The 14,116-nt window shown below is 46.6% G+C and overlaps 1 protein-coding gene across 1 annotated transcript in view; it reads left to right on the top strand.

The window, feature by feature from the left end:
• The window catches only part of LOC119464328 (homeobox protein MSX-2-like), a 74,059-nt gene that overhangs the window by 40,873 nt on the left and 19,070 nt on the right, over positions 1 to 14,116 (top strand). The window contains exon 2 of the mRNA XM_037725250.2: positions 7,326 to 7,513. Within this exon, the coding sequence (XP_037581178.1) occupies positions 7,326 to 7,513 (188 nt within the window). The remainder of the gene's footprint in view (positions 1 to 7,325; positions 7,514 to 14,116) is intronic.

Here is a 14,116-nt window from a genome sequence, read left to right as displayed (position 1 = left end):
TCATTATTAAATCTCCTTTTCTCTGCTCTCTTTCTATATGCGATGATATCTATGTACACACATTACTATGTGGGTAACTGAACGTTTATGTAAAGCGGCTTATAGTCGATGTGCCGCCAGTCGATGGTGTAAACTTTAACTGGGAAGTATACAGAGCATGCGTTTCAGTGCGTATTACGAGATACGCGCACTCAAGCAACAAAGCTATAGGGCGCTTCGCTTGTCGCTGTGTTCGCATTTGACATGGTAGATTGCATATGCGCGAAATATTCTCGAAGTACACATGAGGGACGTGACAGTATAAAGTTCATGTTCAAGATCATGAAGGGACTTATGGTGATTACGATGGCCTCGACTGCAGCGATGGGGTTACTGTACGCGACGGACACCTCAAAATATACGCGTATTTTTTACAGATTACGCTAAGTATTTAATTATAGCTTTATCAAAAAATGAATCCGCTGCAGAGCTTGGGGAAGGTTGCAAAGCATGCTAACGTTGGATGCAAAAAAAAAAAAAAAAAACACGTTGCCCCACGTCGTACCCCTGTAGCAAGTCACTTTTTCTTCGATTCCTCCTTTCCTAAATTTACCTGGTTGTCATCACTCCTTCCAAGAACAATGCCAAAAAAAAAAAACTGAATGTTGATAATAATTATACAATTCGTAACTGTCGCAGGATGGGAATGAAGCTTGTGCACGCACGCTATGAAAGGCAGACCATGCGTGGATCCTAGCATCATGCGGGCGCCTAAAATACATGTAATAATAAATCTCCGTGACACTTCCAAACTTTAGCTTCAGTTGACAGGTGTACGAATTGCGCACCTTGGGCAGCGCGATGTGTATTCGACTGCTTACCCCCTGGGCGCGTGCTTCGGAGCTGCTGTAACGTACGTTATAGTAACATATCGAATCGTATGTTTCTCTCTTTCTCTCTTTCCTCTATAAAGCACCGCGACTGTCATAGTAGGACGCTTGCTCTGCGGTTGACTGGAATCTGTGACGACGCGTCCCTCGAGAACTGCGGCCTCTTTGAGGATGCTGCTCTCGCGTACATGCGCGCACCGGAGCGGCGCTCTATGCATGAGAAGGGGAGAGGGAGGCTGCGATAAGAGGAGCGCGCTGCTATTAGCCGCGGCCGGCCCAAAAGGACCTGCCGATTCGGCCATGATAAATGGGGTTCTGTCAGTGGGCGCCGTGCTCTTTTGCAGAACGCCGCGACGCACCTCCCTGCAGCATGCGGGAGGGATGTGCACCTCGGCGCCCAGGTTTAATTAAACACGATTAGCGCCAGTAATTACTAAGCAAATTCCGCAATTGCTTGCCACCACCGACGACGACGACCGGGGAGGCCGTGAGTATTTGCAGGCGTTAATTGATTTCAAGGCGGGGCCGGGCCGTCCGTGCGTGGCGTGATGGACGCCCGAGCTGCGGCCGAAGTGCTAATCGTGCCTCACCGCACCGACCTTCGCAGACGAGGAGCAACAGAGCGGCCCGCCAGGGCAGCTGTCACAGCGCGAGCACGCGTGGAGTAGGCCCCGCCGTGGAGGGCACACCGGGTGCGCAAGCCACGGCGACGCTTTCTCTCTCCCACGGCGAAAGGGGCAGCCGTTAATAGGCTACGGGCGCATAGGCGATCCCCGTGAACCACACGCTGACCCCGGAGCAGAGAGGGGGGTGGGGGAGGGGGGGAACAGATGCCAGCGCCCCTTTTTATATGGCTAAAATACCCGAGGGCTCGCTTTTTAGTCGGAAAGTGCTCAGCGTGCGCCTTATTATCGTCGCCACGATGACAAGTCACTGTATATTGGCCGCGCGATGGGCGGCCCGACCTGATCGCCGGTAACCGTACGGTCGCAAGGTAAAGGCCTAAAGCACTGCGCTAAAGATTTGGGGGTTGCATTGCATGGGGAAGCGAAGGGGGAGGGGGGGGGGGTCGTCTTCTCCCCTCGGGCTGTTTTCAAGCGTGAACCAGTTCTGCCGAACTGCACGTTAAACCAGGCTACTGATATGTTCGCACGCTCTTACTTTTACCGTTCATGCCGTCAGTGTTTGCTTTCTGTATACGCTATCAAGCGTATACAGAAAGCCCACAGACCGTACCGCTTCCGCGGGGACATTGACTGAGGGCTCCGTAACCAACTGCAGCGGGGACAGACCTCGCGCAAGACGCATCAAGGTATTACGTCCCGCGTGCATAGCTAGCCTGATGGACCCATCGTTAACAGATGTATACACGATGCTTGTAAAAATCATTCTGAAGTTACTGCGATGGCATTAGAGCGTTCCAGAACACCTTATAAACTATGGCGTGATTCCCAGCAGTGCCCTTTGATCCGGCGACCGCCGACCGTAAGCGTCGCCACTATCACTGCCTACCTCTACTTCCCTTTGCGGGGCATAAGTTTGCCCAATAAGTTTTCATTCTTGGGAAGCTCTTCAGCACCTGTCAGTCTGCGCCCATCAGTTACATTTGACGACCATGCCGGTCTTTTTTTTTATGTGCTGAGTCTAACCGTATTTATGCGTCCGCTTGAAGATAGGATGCGTGTCGTAGACATTCGCAACAAGAACAACAGGTATGCGGTCCCGCAGTACCGTGATATACGTCCCTGATTCATTCCGTATCGGGCGGAAATACGGTTACATCGCCGCTGTGTTATCTTCCTCTTGAGTGACTTCCGCGAAATGGAATGCTAACTGATGAATATCACTCACAAAACACGGGACTACTCCGTCATTAGCAGTAAAAGCAGGTGTTATTCAGTGTTCCTTTGACCGGCAGTTTGAAACGCTTCCTTAGTGGTACTGCTGTTCTAACGAGCATTTGATTAAAGAATTCATCAGAATACCAATGGAAATCGGCTTAGCACGCCCAAACAACCTGTGCTACTACTTACATGGCGGGTTTGCTACAAGTTTCCTTTCCCTCGTGTTGCATGCTGGAATAAGCCGCAAGAAAGCAACTTCAGGCTAGCCGCGGCTACACTGCTGGCGCAGATAAACGATACCCACAGCAAGACGCGAGCTTGGCGGCACGAAGAAGGGCAGGCCGGCATCGGGGGGCCCCCATTTGTGATTGTCAGGGTAGTGGTCGCTGAACTGCAGCAGCGCAGCACGCTAGTGCGCGTGTGGGTAGGGGTTTCCTTTAATCCTGCCCACGAACTCGGCGGGGAGACCTTTTGAAGAGTGCGCGAAGAAGACTGTAAGAGAGTTGGAAGCACGGCTGCGCCGACCGCTCGGGGAGCTCCATTAGTAACGACGACAAATAAGTCGGCGAGGAGCTCGTGACTGCACAGTTACGCGCGCCACATGGTGGGACGAAAGCGCCGCGGAATGAATTCGGCCCCGTCGGGGTCGGGCACTGGCAGCGTGCTTTGGGTTCACGCCGCACCGCCCCACTTCGCACGCAGAGCGCACGGCGTGTCGCTGGTCGAAAAAAAAAAGAAAAAAAAAAGAAAAGAAAACGAGTTTCATGAACTATTGCGTATTCCGTGCCGTGCGTGTTCCAGTGGCTCGCAGAAATGCATAATAATCAGCAACGCCAGTGAAACACACCGACTATCGCTGTCATGACATATGAGGAAAGACTTAATGAGAAGAACCATGTTTGTCATGGACGAACGAGCTCCCGTTGCGCTATATACCAGTTAAACGTAATTACTTGCTACTTGCTCTTGACAGTTTCGGCATCCTGTGTGTGCCGGCTATACCCATGAGCGCGGTAAATCAAAATATCTTTCGACTGCTTTCCACTAATAAAGTGAACAGCTGTATTATTTTCCCTTAAATAATGGTTTCTTTATTGACCGCTCAATAACCAGTGCGAATCACCAGTAAATCTATATAGGCATTGTTAGCCTAATGTCACCTTTAAGCAAACAGTAAAAGAAGTGCGATACCAAGGCCGCATTGTTATCTGTTTTATTTATTATTATTATTATTATTATTATTATTATTATTATTATTATTATTATTATTATTATTATTATTATTATTATTATTATTATTAAAGAAGAAGAAGAAGGAGCCAAGTGTCACGTTATGAGGCTGGAGAAGCTAATGATAGACTGGAGCAGCAATACTGGTGTCACCTGGTCACCTCATCCAATAAGCCACAATATCTCGTTTATTATTGTAATAAACTTTAAGGAATGTTGTGAGTCCGGTAATCCAAGTAGTTTCTGCGTTTATTAAAATATATCATCAATTCTGACACAGACGCGCGTATCAAGTACCGCTTCTGCGGGGACATTGACTGACGGCTCCGTAACCAACTGCAGCGGGGACAGGATTTTATATGCGATATTCACACACTTACGCGCACACGCACTTTTCAGTGCATGTTGTTAATCACAACTGTTTAACGTTCCGAACCTGCACAATGTACGGGTTAACAGGAATGCCTTAGCGGAGGGCTGCGTATTAATTTCGGCCATCTACGGTTCTTCAACTAGTACTTATTTCTAAAGCATGCCAGTACTTTTGAATTCGGCCACCATCAGAATGTGGCTGGATATTAAAGTCCCGACCTTGTGCTTAGAAACATGCTGTACGCCATATTCATTGAGTCAACTTGGCAGAAGCGCGTTAAGAGGCCACGGCGACATTAAAACTATGATTGCACACTTCCTGCGTACGCAGCCGCAGAAACACAATCCCAGAATCCGCCTAAGCTGAATAGTTAATATGACAATGCATGGGCTATACGCGCTACTTCGTTTCAGTTTCTGAAAGTGTGCCACCGATCGCAGTCGCCCTATGTATATGATGCTAAAGGGTAGCTATACGCTAGCAGAAGGAGCAAGAGTGGCTCCTTGCGTGGGAAACTGCAATGCACATGGTTTACCTTGCAGAGAAGAGTACAACGTGCACTGTACGTATTATCTCGTAAATGCTATAGCATGGCATTGCGTTTAGCGCACGTCTTTGAGAAGGAAGGAAAATAAGAGGTGAAAGGCAGAGAGATTGACCAGGTTAAGTGTCCGGCTGGCTACTCTGCACAGGGGGATGGGGTAAGGGCAGAAAAGATAACAAAACAAGAGAAGATAAAAAAAGATAATAAAGAAAAAAAGGAAAGCATCAGTTCGCACATTCTATAGTTTTTCAAAAGCATACTAGCGCTTTTAAAGCAGTTCGCGCCGACGTCGGCTGGGACCAGGGACCAAGAATTATGGCTTCCTTAAGGGAACGGTGGTCAATCTTGTCGAGCGTGGTGCTGAGGACTTTCCTTTATGCACTAAAATGACGACGATCACACAGAAGATGTGTTATCGTCTCTTTGCACCCGCAAGTTTCACAATCTGAACCGATAAGGTATAGGAGTACGCGTTGGTAAAAGCTACTCCAAGCCATGCATAGGCGACAAATGAGAGTTACCTTCCGTCGTGGTAAGCCATGTGGAAGGCGGAGCTTCAGATTAGGATTCAGGGAACAGAGGCGCTGGTTTTAAAGTCTGTTGAATTTCATTGGGCTAACGTAAGCTCGCGAGCAAGCGCACGGAGCTTTCCCGCTGCGTCTATTCTGGACATTTAGGGATAGCGACGCAATCGGCACTGGTATTTGAAGATCGAGCGGCTGCGCCTGCTTGCTCGTTTCCAAGGATACCACAGTGACTTGGCAGCCATTGAAAGACGATGTCATGTCCTTTGCCAACTCCCAGATGGTAAGCGTAAACGGTAAGGACACACACTGTCGCGTGTGTCCGCGACAAGTACGTAGTTCGTGGGGTCCACGGCTTAGTGCAGAGAGCAAACTCTGGAGGGTGGCTTTGGAATCGCAGAAGATGGACCATTGCTGGGGCGATTTCTGATCGATCAATTGCATTGCTGCACGCAGAGCTGCAAGTTCGACAGCCGTCGTCGATGTCAAGTGCGATGTCCAGAATTTTATCACTATAAATTTTGCTGGGACAAATACTGCAGCTGCTGAACTGGAGTGCATAACCGACCCATCGGTGTAAACATGTAAGCGGTCACTGTGGACATCATGTGGTAGCAATAATGCTGCCTGCTATATATATGGACCGTCCTTGGCAATCATCCAACAAGGCCTAGCAGTGCTACGTTGAAGAGCGTGGGACTTAACACTCCGCCTTGCAGCACACCTTTGCTGGTGAGATGGTGGGATGTCATTCCATCCTCTGTAAGTACGAAGAAGGATCTATCCTCCAAATAGCTGTGAATCCAGCGCAGCGCACGGCCACCAATGCCCACATCGGTCAAAGCATCGAGGATTGCTTGGTGCACTACATTATCATATGCGCCTTTCACATCGAGAAACATCGCCACCAATAATTGTTTCATGCTCTTTTGGTGTTGAATAGATGTTACGAAATCAAGCACGTTATCGACCGATGACCGACCGCGCCGGAAGCCCGCCATTGCATTCGGATATACCTCATTATGTTCTAAGTACGATTCAATTAAGGCGCGTCAACACGCAACTAGCAAGAGCGATGGGATGGTACGATGCCAAGTCTGATGGAGATTTGGAGCTCTTAAGTAAAGGTATTAGGCGGCTGACCTTCCACTCACAAGGAATCAATCCTTCGCGCCAGGATTCGTTGTATCTCTCCAAGAGTACACTGTGGGCTTTGTGGCCAAGTTTTCCAAGCCTTGTATGTGACTTCGTCGGGCCCAGGCGATGATAACTTCCTACAAGTGACCAAAACTACTCATAGGAAAACATAAGTGTTATTAAAAATTTCAATGCGCGTTTGGGAATCCGACGTTAGGCGTCGTGATTAGCGCACGATGAAATCATCCCGCGTGCCATTCGTCATTTCAAAAATAAACTACTATCCTTCTCTTGTGTGCGACATCTTCTACTTCATCTGCAGCTTGTACATTTCTTTTAACGTTACCACTACATTTTAGACGCGATGGTGAACGATGACGGCTACGATTTTTAGCCACTAGGCGGGTGCACTACGCATACCGATTACTGTTAGCGCAAATGGATGTGAGCGCGAATTATTGCCAAGTGTTGTAATTCCACTGAGCTCCGTCTGCGAGTGAGCATTATTATCCTGAATGTGCAAGTGTGCGTTAATGAACGTAAGTGCATGACGACCTGAGTGGCGATAACAAAATCTTCTGCACTATTATTAAATTAATGATGGTTGGTTACACCAGGGGATGCGCGACGTTGTAAATTGGGCTATTTTCCCGTTGTTATCACGCACGTCGCACCTTGCTTCCTATTACGACGCGGATGCCTTGAGTGGAAGACGTCTTTAATGTAACCGAACCTCGTAATGCACGCGTCATTCTCCATTGATCCGTACGACTGCGGTCTCACGGGCACGTCTTTCCGGTGCAGAGCCGGGCGAGGTGCCTTCGCTGCCGGTCAAGTGTCAACTGCGACGCCACAAGAGCAACCGCAAGCCACGGACTCCCTTTACCACACAGCAGCTGCTTGCGCTCGAGCGCAAGTTCCGAGTCAAGCAGTACCTCTCCATCGCCGAGCGCGCCGAGTTCTCCTCGTCACTCAACCTCACCGAAACGCAGGTCAGAAGCAGCTACTCTTCGCGCACGCTCTAGTTCGATGCTGTTGGCCATTAGTCAATCGAGTCCCCATTGAACATAGAAAGTGACACTGAAGTAAATGATCAAATCGACGTAAGATATCTTGAAAAATACAAAAGTCTGGCAGTGCATTATCGCATCGTTAAAGAGAAATATAATTTTTTTAAATGCCACCTATGTAGACACCACGAGTGGGCCTAAACTTCGAAGGCGTGTTTATGTGGCATTTTCTTACTCATTATAATCAGTAATCACTGTATTATCATCTAACTAACGTGAAACTGTAACTACAAATGCGCGCGCACGTGGGTACTCCATAAATTGACCCACATTTATTGTACGCTACCGTATTTCAAGAGAGACCGGCTTTGTCGGTTTTGAACTTCTGTGCGGTGAATTGCGACAGAGTGCGACAGACTTTGTGCTCGCTGCTGAGATAATATAAGTCGAAAGCATATTCTTGTCACCGGTTTGAGGGACTGCCCTGTGTTGCCTCTTTTCCCCTTTTCTTGAGGGAACGGGGTGAGGTGGGGAGAAGAGACAATTTAGGCTAGCTATGTATACAATTTATGTTAATACGGGTCAAGTAAAGGGGTCATCCGACCCTACCGTATAGGCTCACCAACATTCGAAGGTTTCAGATGTATCGTGTTCTGGCTCCGAAAGAGGCAAAATAAGAATTTTTCGTGCACTAGAGAACCACCATTTACATATTTCTCTCTCGGTGAACAATGAAAACAAGATTTCAACCCCTGTCACGTTAACAAATTAATATCACGACGCCAGGCTGTCGCATTGTGATGTCAAAGGAGGCTCTCTTCGGCATGAGTGGTCGCAGACAGTTGCCGGTGAAACACACAGCTATACAGTGAGTCTAGAAGGCCTAATTTGCTAAATTAAAGGAAAGTAGTAGATGCGACTCAGGCAAGGGGCGAGAAACGACCAGGAATCGAGATGCCTGTATGATGTAACACCCGGTTCACTGCCCAGTCTCTCCAAAAGCACGCAAACTGTTTCCCCTCTAAGCTGAATGTAAACCAACATTCGTGCACATTACACCATTTGTCTTCCTGTTTGGAATAGCCGGACTGTCCCTCTAAGAAATGAGCTGGTGAGCCCAATTACTGTTTGCAGTCCGCGCTTATGAGCTGTGATTCTCTTCTAAAAAGTCCACTTTATGTCATCTCGTATTAGTTCATCCTTGTCCATATATAGTCACAAGGAGCCATTATTTTTCAATGACCCTCACGGAAAAAGCAATTAACACTATAGGGAGACTATGCTTGCGAGGGCTATAGCCCTTTTTGCTGCGACAAGCTAAAAACCGATGTTCCCGTGGCAGTTTTCGCTATGGACCCCTGTGGGAATTTTGGGGACGCGTGGGGTGTGTATGCCTTCTGAGCGTCAACTACAAACCAACTAACGACTCGCGAAAGCAGCCAACCACATAAGAGCTGCGTGTAGTTCTTAAGACCATAATTTCTGCTTTTAAATCTCTCTACAGGATTCTAAATGTTCGGCACTATTAACCATTTGATACTCGGATGCACTGCGCGCATTTACATGTATTATCTTCCGGTATTGAGATTTTTGACCAACACAACATGCTCTTATGATTCTTGTTGCCGTTACGCGGCGTGCATGCGTGTACGCGGCGGAAGCTTGACGGCACGCCATTTTGCGGACTGTCTCTCGCAACCAACGTAATAGGTAGCAGAAGAAATGGCAGTGTACTCTTGTTGTCGTTGTTGTGGTTGTTCTTGTTGCTGTCTCTTTTCTGTAAGCTCTTGTGCATGCTGCATAACCAGGCGATTTGTCTCGCCTTCTCCCGTCGTTTAGGCCTTCAGTGCTTGCTCTTGGCTCGACTGCAAATTTGTTCGACCTAAACATTTATTTTTCATTTTCCGTCCATATTTTCTTGTATGCTTCGTTCACCCTTCTGTTTGTCTTGTGTATTACGGCAGTACAGAGGGCGCTACTATCGAGAGTCTCCGCTGAATGCATTCTGAACTCGGTGTGCTGGCTAGAAAACGAGGGTCTTTACATTTATCGTGTCATGCGACGGCAGGCCATTAGTTTTGCTACCAGTCTGGCGCGGGGCCATTTGGCGCGTTTAACCTCGCGGCACTTTATGTAAACGTATGTCAACACACGTCCAGATTGCCACGCTGCTTGGGCGTGAAACTACGTAATAGCCCAGTGTGTTGTTTGCATTGCCTCTTCAACCCCTTGTTTGGTCTTCCCGTGCCTTAGTATCTGGTCCTGAGGACCACATAATTTAAAGCGTGGGGGAACAATGGGATTTCGCCACCCATTAAATGCGGCTGCTGCTAGAGATGTCACTTCAGGCCTGGAAATAACGCGGTGTTCTTTTCGACAGAGGTGAAGCAACGGCTAGTACGTCGTGCTTCTGACCTTAAATGGGAACTTATTGAGGAACCCTCTTCACAATTTTCAGTAACTAGAAAAGGAATTCCTGTCAAACTGTAGCACCATTAAGAAGTGCTAAGTTTATTATCGTTTAAATGACAATACAACTGAAGCGCTGGCGTCACTAGGAAGAAGCTGCTCTTTACAACTTCACACTGCCGTTGCAACAACCTTTACATCTCCATAGTTTCCGCCGAACTTAGTGCTTTTACAGATTCACCATTGTACAATGTTAAGTCAATTATGAGAAATATTGTCATTGTGTGGACAGTCTCTTTAAGATTAAGATTCATTTGTTCATGATTTTGGTGGACTAAAAAATGCTGCTGGTAAATCGTGGTTGTGAATGATGTAATAGCGAAAGCGATGGACAATATTGAACTGCGTTTACGGACCAGCGCCTTTGTGATACCGGCCTCTGACTCGGGCCGAAATTGATCAACAGATGACATGAGATATATACAGGGTGTTTCAGCTAACTTGGGCCAAGTAATAAAAATACAAACAAAGGCGCTAAGCGTGTAGTATTGGCGCAGTATTGTTCTGAGCCGTGTGGAGCACGTCATGATATTTTTTCCAATCCGCCAAGCTGAATAATTAGCAAAGATTACTATATAACTCTTTAATTATTAACCCTAGCGAGAAATCTTCAATGCTAAAGTTGTAGCGCTTGTTCAGAATAACCGGATTATTTAATCTGTGCTAAGATAACTGCCATGCTTAATGTTTTTCCAGAGTTTCTTTAGAGAGCGCGAAATTTAAAAAAAAATACCACGTGACTGCCGGCTCACCGTCGCGCTTTTAGTGCCCTCAAATGTAAGCTGAACGAATGAGCAAAGGCTGCTCCGCCCACGGTCGATTGAACGGGCTGTCGGTGACTGCGATGGACGTTATATGACAAAAGGGGCGTACCGTTTAAAGAAAAAAATTCTACGACAAAGCGGCCGCCACGTGCGAATGCGATACGGGACCGGAGACAGCATTTAACGCAGCGCAGGCATTTTTTTCTTTTCTTTTCGGACCAATGAAGAAACACGATGGAGAGGGTGACAGTGGGATGAAGGATGGAGGTAAAAAACACGATCGCAGTCACCGACAGCCTGTTCAATCGACCTCTGTGCACGGAGGAGCCTTTGCTAATTCGTTCAACTTACATTTGAGGGCACTAAAAGCGCGGCGCTTTAGCCACGTGGTATTTTTTGTTTCGCGCACTTTAATGAAACGCTGGAAAAAATTAATCAGGGCAGTTATCTTAGATTTTACTAAATAATCTGGTGTTTCTGAACAAGCGCTACAACTTTTGCATTGTAGATTTTTCGCTAGAATTAATAATTAAAAAGTTAATTAAGTAATCTTTGTTAATTACCCAGCTTGGCGGATTGAAAAAATACCGTGACGTGCTCCATGCCGCTCAGAACAACACTGCGCCAATACGACACGCGTAGCACCTATGTTTTTTTTTTTTTAATACTTGCCCCAAGTTAGCTGAAACACCCTGTAGGTTGTCAACAGAGGCTTCACTTTGCGTAGTTTCCTGTGACCCCTGTTCCAATTTCATCATTTGTGCACCGAAATTCAAGATAGGGGGGCCTTAGCTCGACGGTTACTTACTTCTCGAGCGTCACACGCACGCCACGCAGCTGTGAAATGAATAGTTGGCACATTTTACTCAGTCAGTAAAACTTTTTCGCGGTTCGTACACTACGGCTTTAAATCAGGGGAACAAAGGTTTGGTATATCATCCTCTCTAACACTCTCATTGAGGGTGGGTAACATTCGTCTTGGTGTTTGCTGTCGTAGAATTTGTTAGGTGCTCGTGTACGAAGTCCCTATTTCAGAAACACTACATTGAATTTATGATTTGTTTATGTGCACCTACAGAGGGGCGCCTGCAGGCGCTATAGCACTCTTACATAGCCCCAGCATTGACAGGGCTGTCTGCAAAAAAGAACTCCGTTTTCCCCATTAGAGGGTTCAATTGCATTGTGTCGGTATATAAACACCGAGAATTTTTCATGGAACAAATAAATTGTTTTCCATGCCAGTAGACTAGTTTTGGTTATGGTCACGTAGGACGAGGAGTTTGTGTGAAGAGAAACACTACCGTGTGTTTTTTGTGCTTGTTTTCTTTTTTTCCTTGCTTTTCTTTTTGGATCCAACTTCATTGGGTGTTTCTGAGCACACTCTACAGCTTTTCAAATATTACAATTTATGCATGCCCTAAAACGAATATTTAAAATTTTGTATTATTGAACTTAACTAATAACGTAACCAATCGCTGTTCAAAAAATATTTTGAGTAACTGAGGACGACTACGAACAATGTGCTTTTATTGCGATAACAACTATATGGACACTTCAAGCGAATTTCTGCCGTCGTCGTCGTCGCCGTGAGGTTCCGTATAAAGTCCAAGGGCGATAATATCGTCGCCGCGCGCCGTATGCTGTATGTGCAAGTGAGAGCGCGCGAGGGACGCGTTCTTTCACAAAGAGCGAACGCACGGCGGAGAGCAAACGCGATGTCTACCGCCGAGCGAAAGGCCATGGGAGGATGGAAGGGAGGGAGGGGGGGCGACGTTGTGCTGCGGCACCAACGGCGCAAGGCTAACTGGCGACTCAATATCGCACGCGAATGGAGGAAAGCGGGAAGGCAGCGTGGCAGGGAGGGGGTGCGCCTTCTACTCTGCCAGCAACTGCGTATTTGTACTTAGCGCGGCTGCGGGCGGTCGCGCGCACCGTATCTTGAAAGCGTTCTGCACACGGCTCCTACCTTTGTATGGGCTGTGCTTTCGGCGCTCAGTTTCGGTTTAAGACCGAACGAACCTTCGCTCACTGCAGCCACGCTTGCTCACGCCAGCGTTTTGACAGCGGCTGTCTGCGGTCATCGAGTGTGATCTATTCATGGTTGCTTGTTCGCGCTGATAACTGCTTGTTAATTCAGTTAGTAAGCGAGTATGTACAAGTTTATACAGCCGATAAAACTACTATCCTTACTCCGTATAGCTCTTTACTAATTTGCTATCGCAATTGAGGCTTCGCATTTCGAGCGAAACTGCGACTTTTTGTCATTTGTCTCATTTTTATCACTTTTTTTAGAAGCTTGGTTCAAGTTACGTAAAACATCCGGTATAAGAGTTAAAGTTCAAGCACCGAAGTATTTCTTGAATGGCCTAGGGGTTCTCTCTCTATAGCAGCAACAACTGCGGGGATTGTCGGAAGCATGCATACTTTCTCTTCCAATTGCGAGCCTGCAAGTCAATTTCTGCCTAACATAGGAAGCGCTGTTTGCTCGCGTAATGAGTGAAACCAAATAAGCCATCACAGAACACTGCTGACATGAAGTGTATTCCTCGTATTAGCGATTAAAGGTGAATTAATAGACGGAGCGCATCGACGCCAACTTTCTGAAGATTGTGCAGATAGATTTGAAATATTGCAGAACAGTCGTGAGGTGACCAGTGCTGCGTTCGTGTCTGGCGTCACTTCTATAGCGTGTAGTATAATTTTACGCCATAATGGAGACTTTCTTCATCCGGAAACTGCCACCGCGGTATATTTATCAACTTGCGCAATTTTTTTAGCTGCACTTTTTTTTTATCGCATGTGGCTGATTACACAATTCTAACCTAAATTACTCGATAAGGCGGACATATTAATTCTACGAGAAATCAAAGAGCATAATCAACTAATTAAGAAAAATTTATTACTTATCTTTCGTTAATTATATACTTCACGGCACACACTGCAATTGCAAAATTGTAGCCGGTGAGTTCCCAAAGCATATTAACTTCGAACGAATACTGAGGGTGACACTAATTTCGAGATATTAATTTTCAAAGTGTGCGACAAAATACACCGGCGTTATGGTTAATTTTGCGCTTCAATTCCTAAAACAGTGTTCTCGTAAAAAAGTAAGTGGAATAATAGTGCATTTTTGCAGCAAGTTTGACGGCGCATATCTCAAAACCGGCACAATTTACAGAATTCGTTCCAAGTTGATATGCCTTACAAGTTCACTAGCTACAATTCGTAAATTGCAATATGTGCTGTAAATTAAATAGCAAAAGTCTTATTCAAATAAATGTTGGTGATTAATCAATTACGTATTTGATTGCTCGTGGAAGTAATGTCCGGATCATGGAGCAATTTAGCACAA

This window comes from Dermacentor silvarum, chromosome 1, assembly GCF_013339745.2.
Source record: "Dermacentor silvarum isolate Dsil-2018 chromosome 1, BIME_Dsil_1.4, whole genome shotgun sequence".
In the NCBI taxonomy this organism is placed as follows: Eukaryota; Metazoa; Arthropoda; class Arachnida; order Ixodida; family Ixodidae; genus Dermacentor; species Dermacentor silvarum.
The sequence above is the reverse complement of the archived record's forward strand: the minus strand, read 5'-3'. Positions and strand labels throughout refer to the sequence as shown.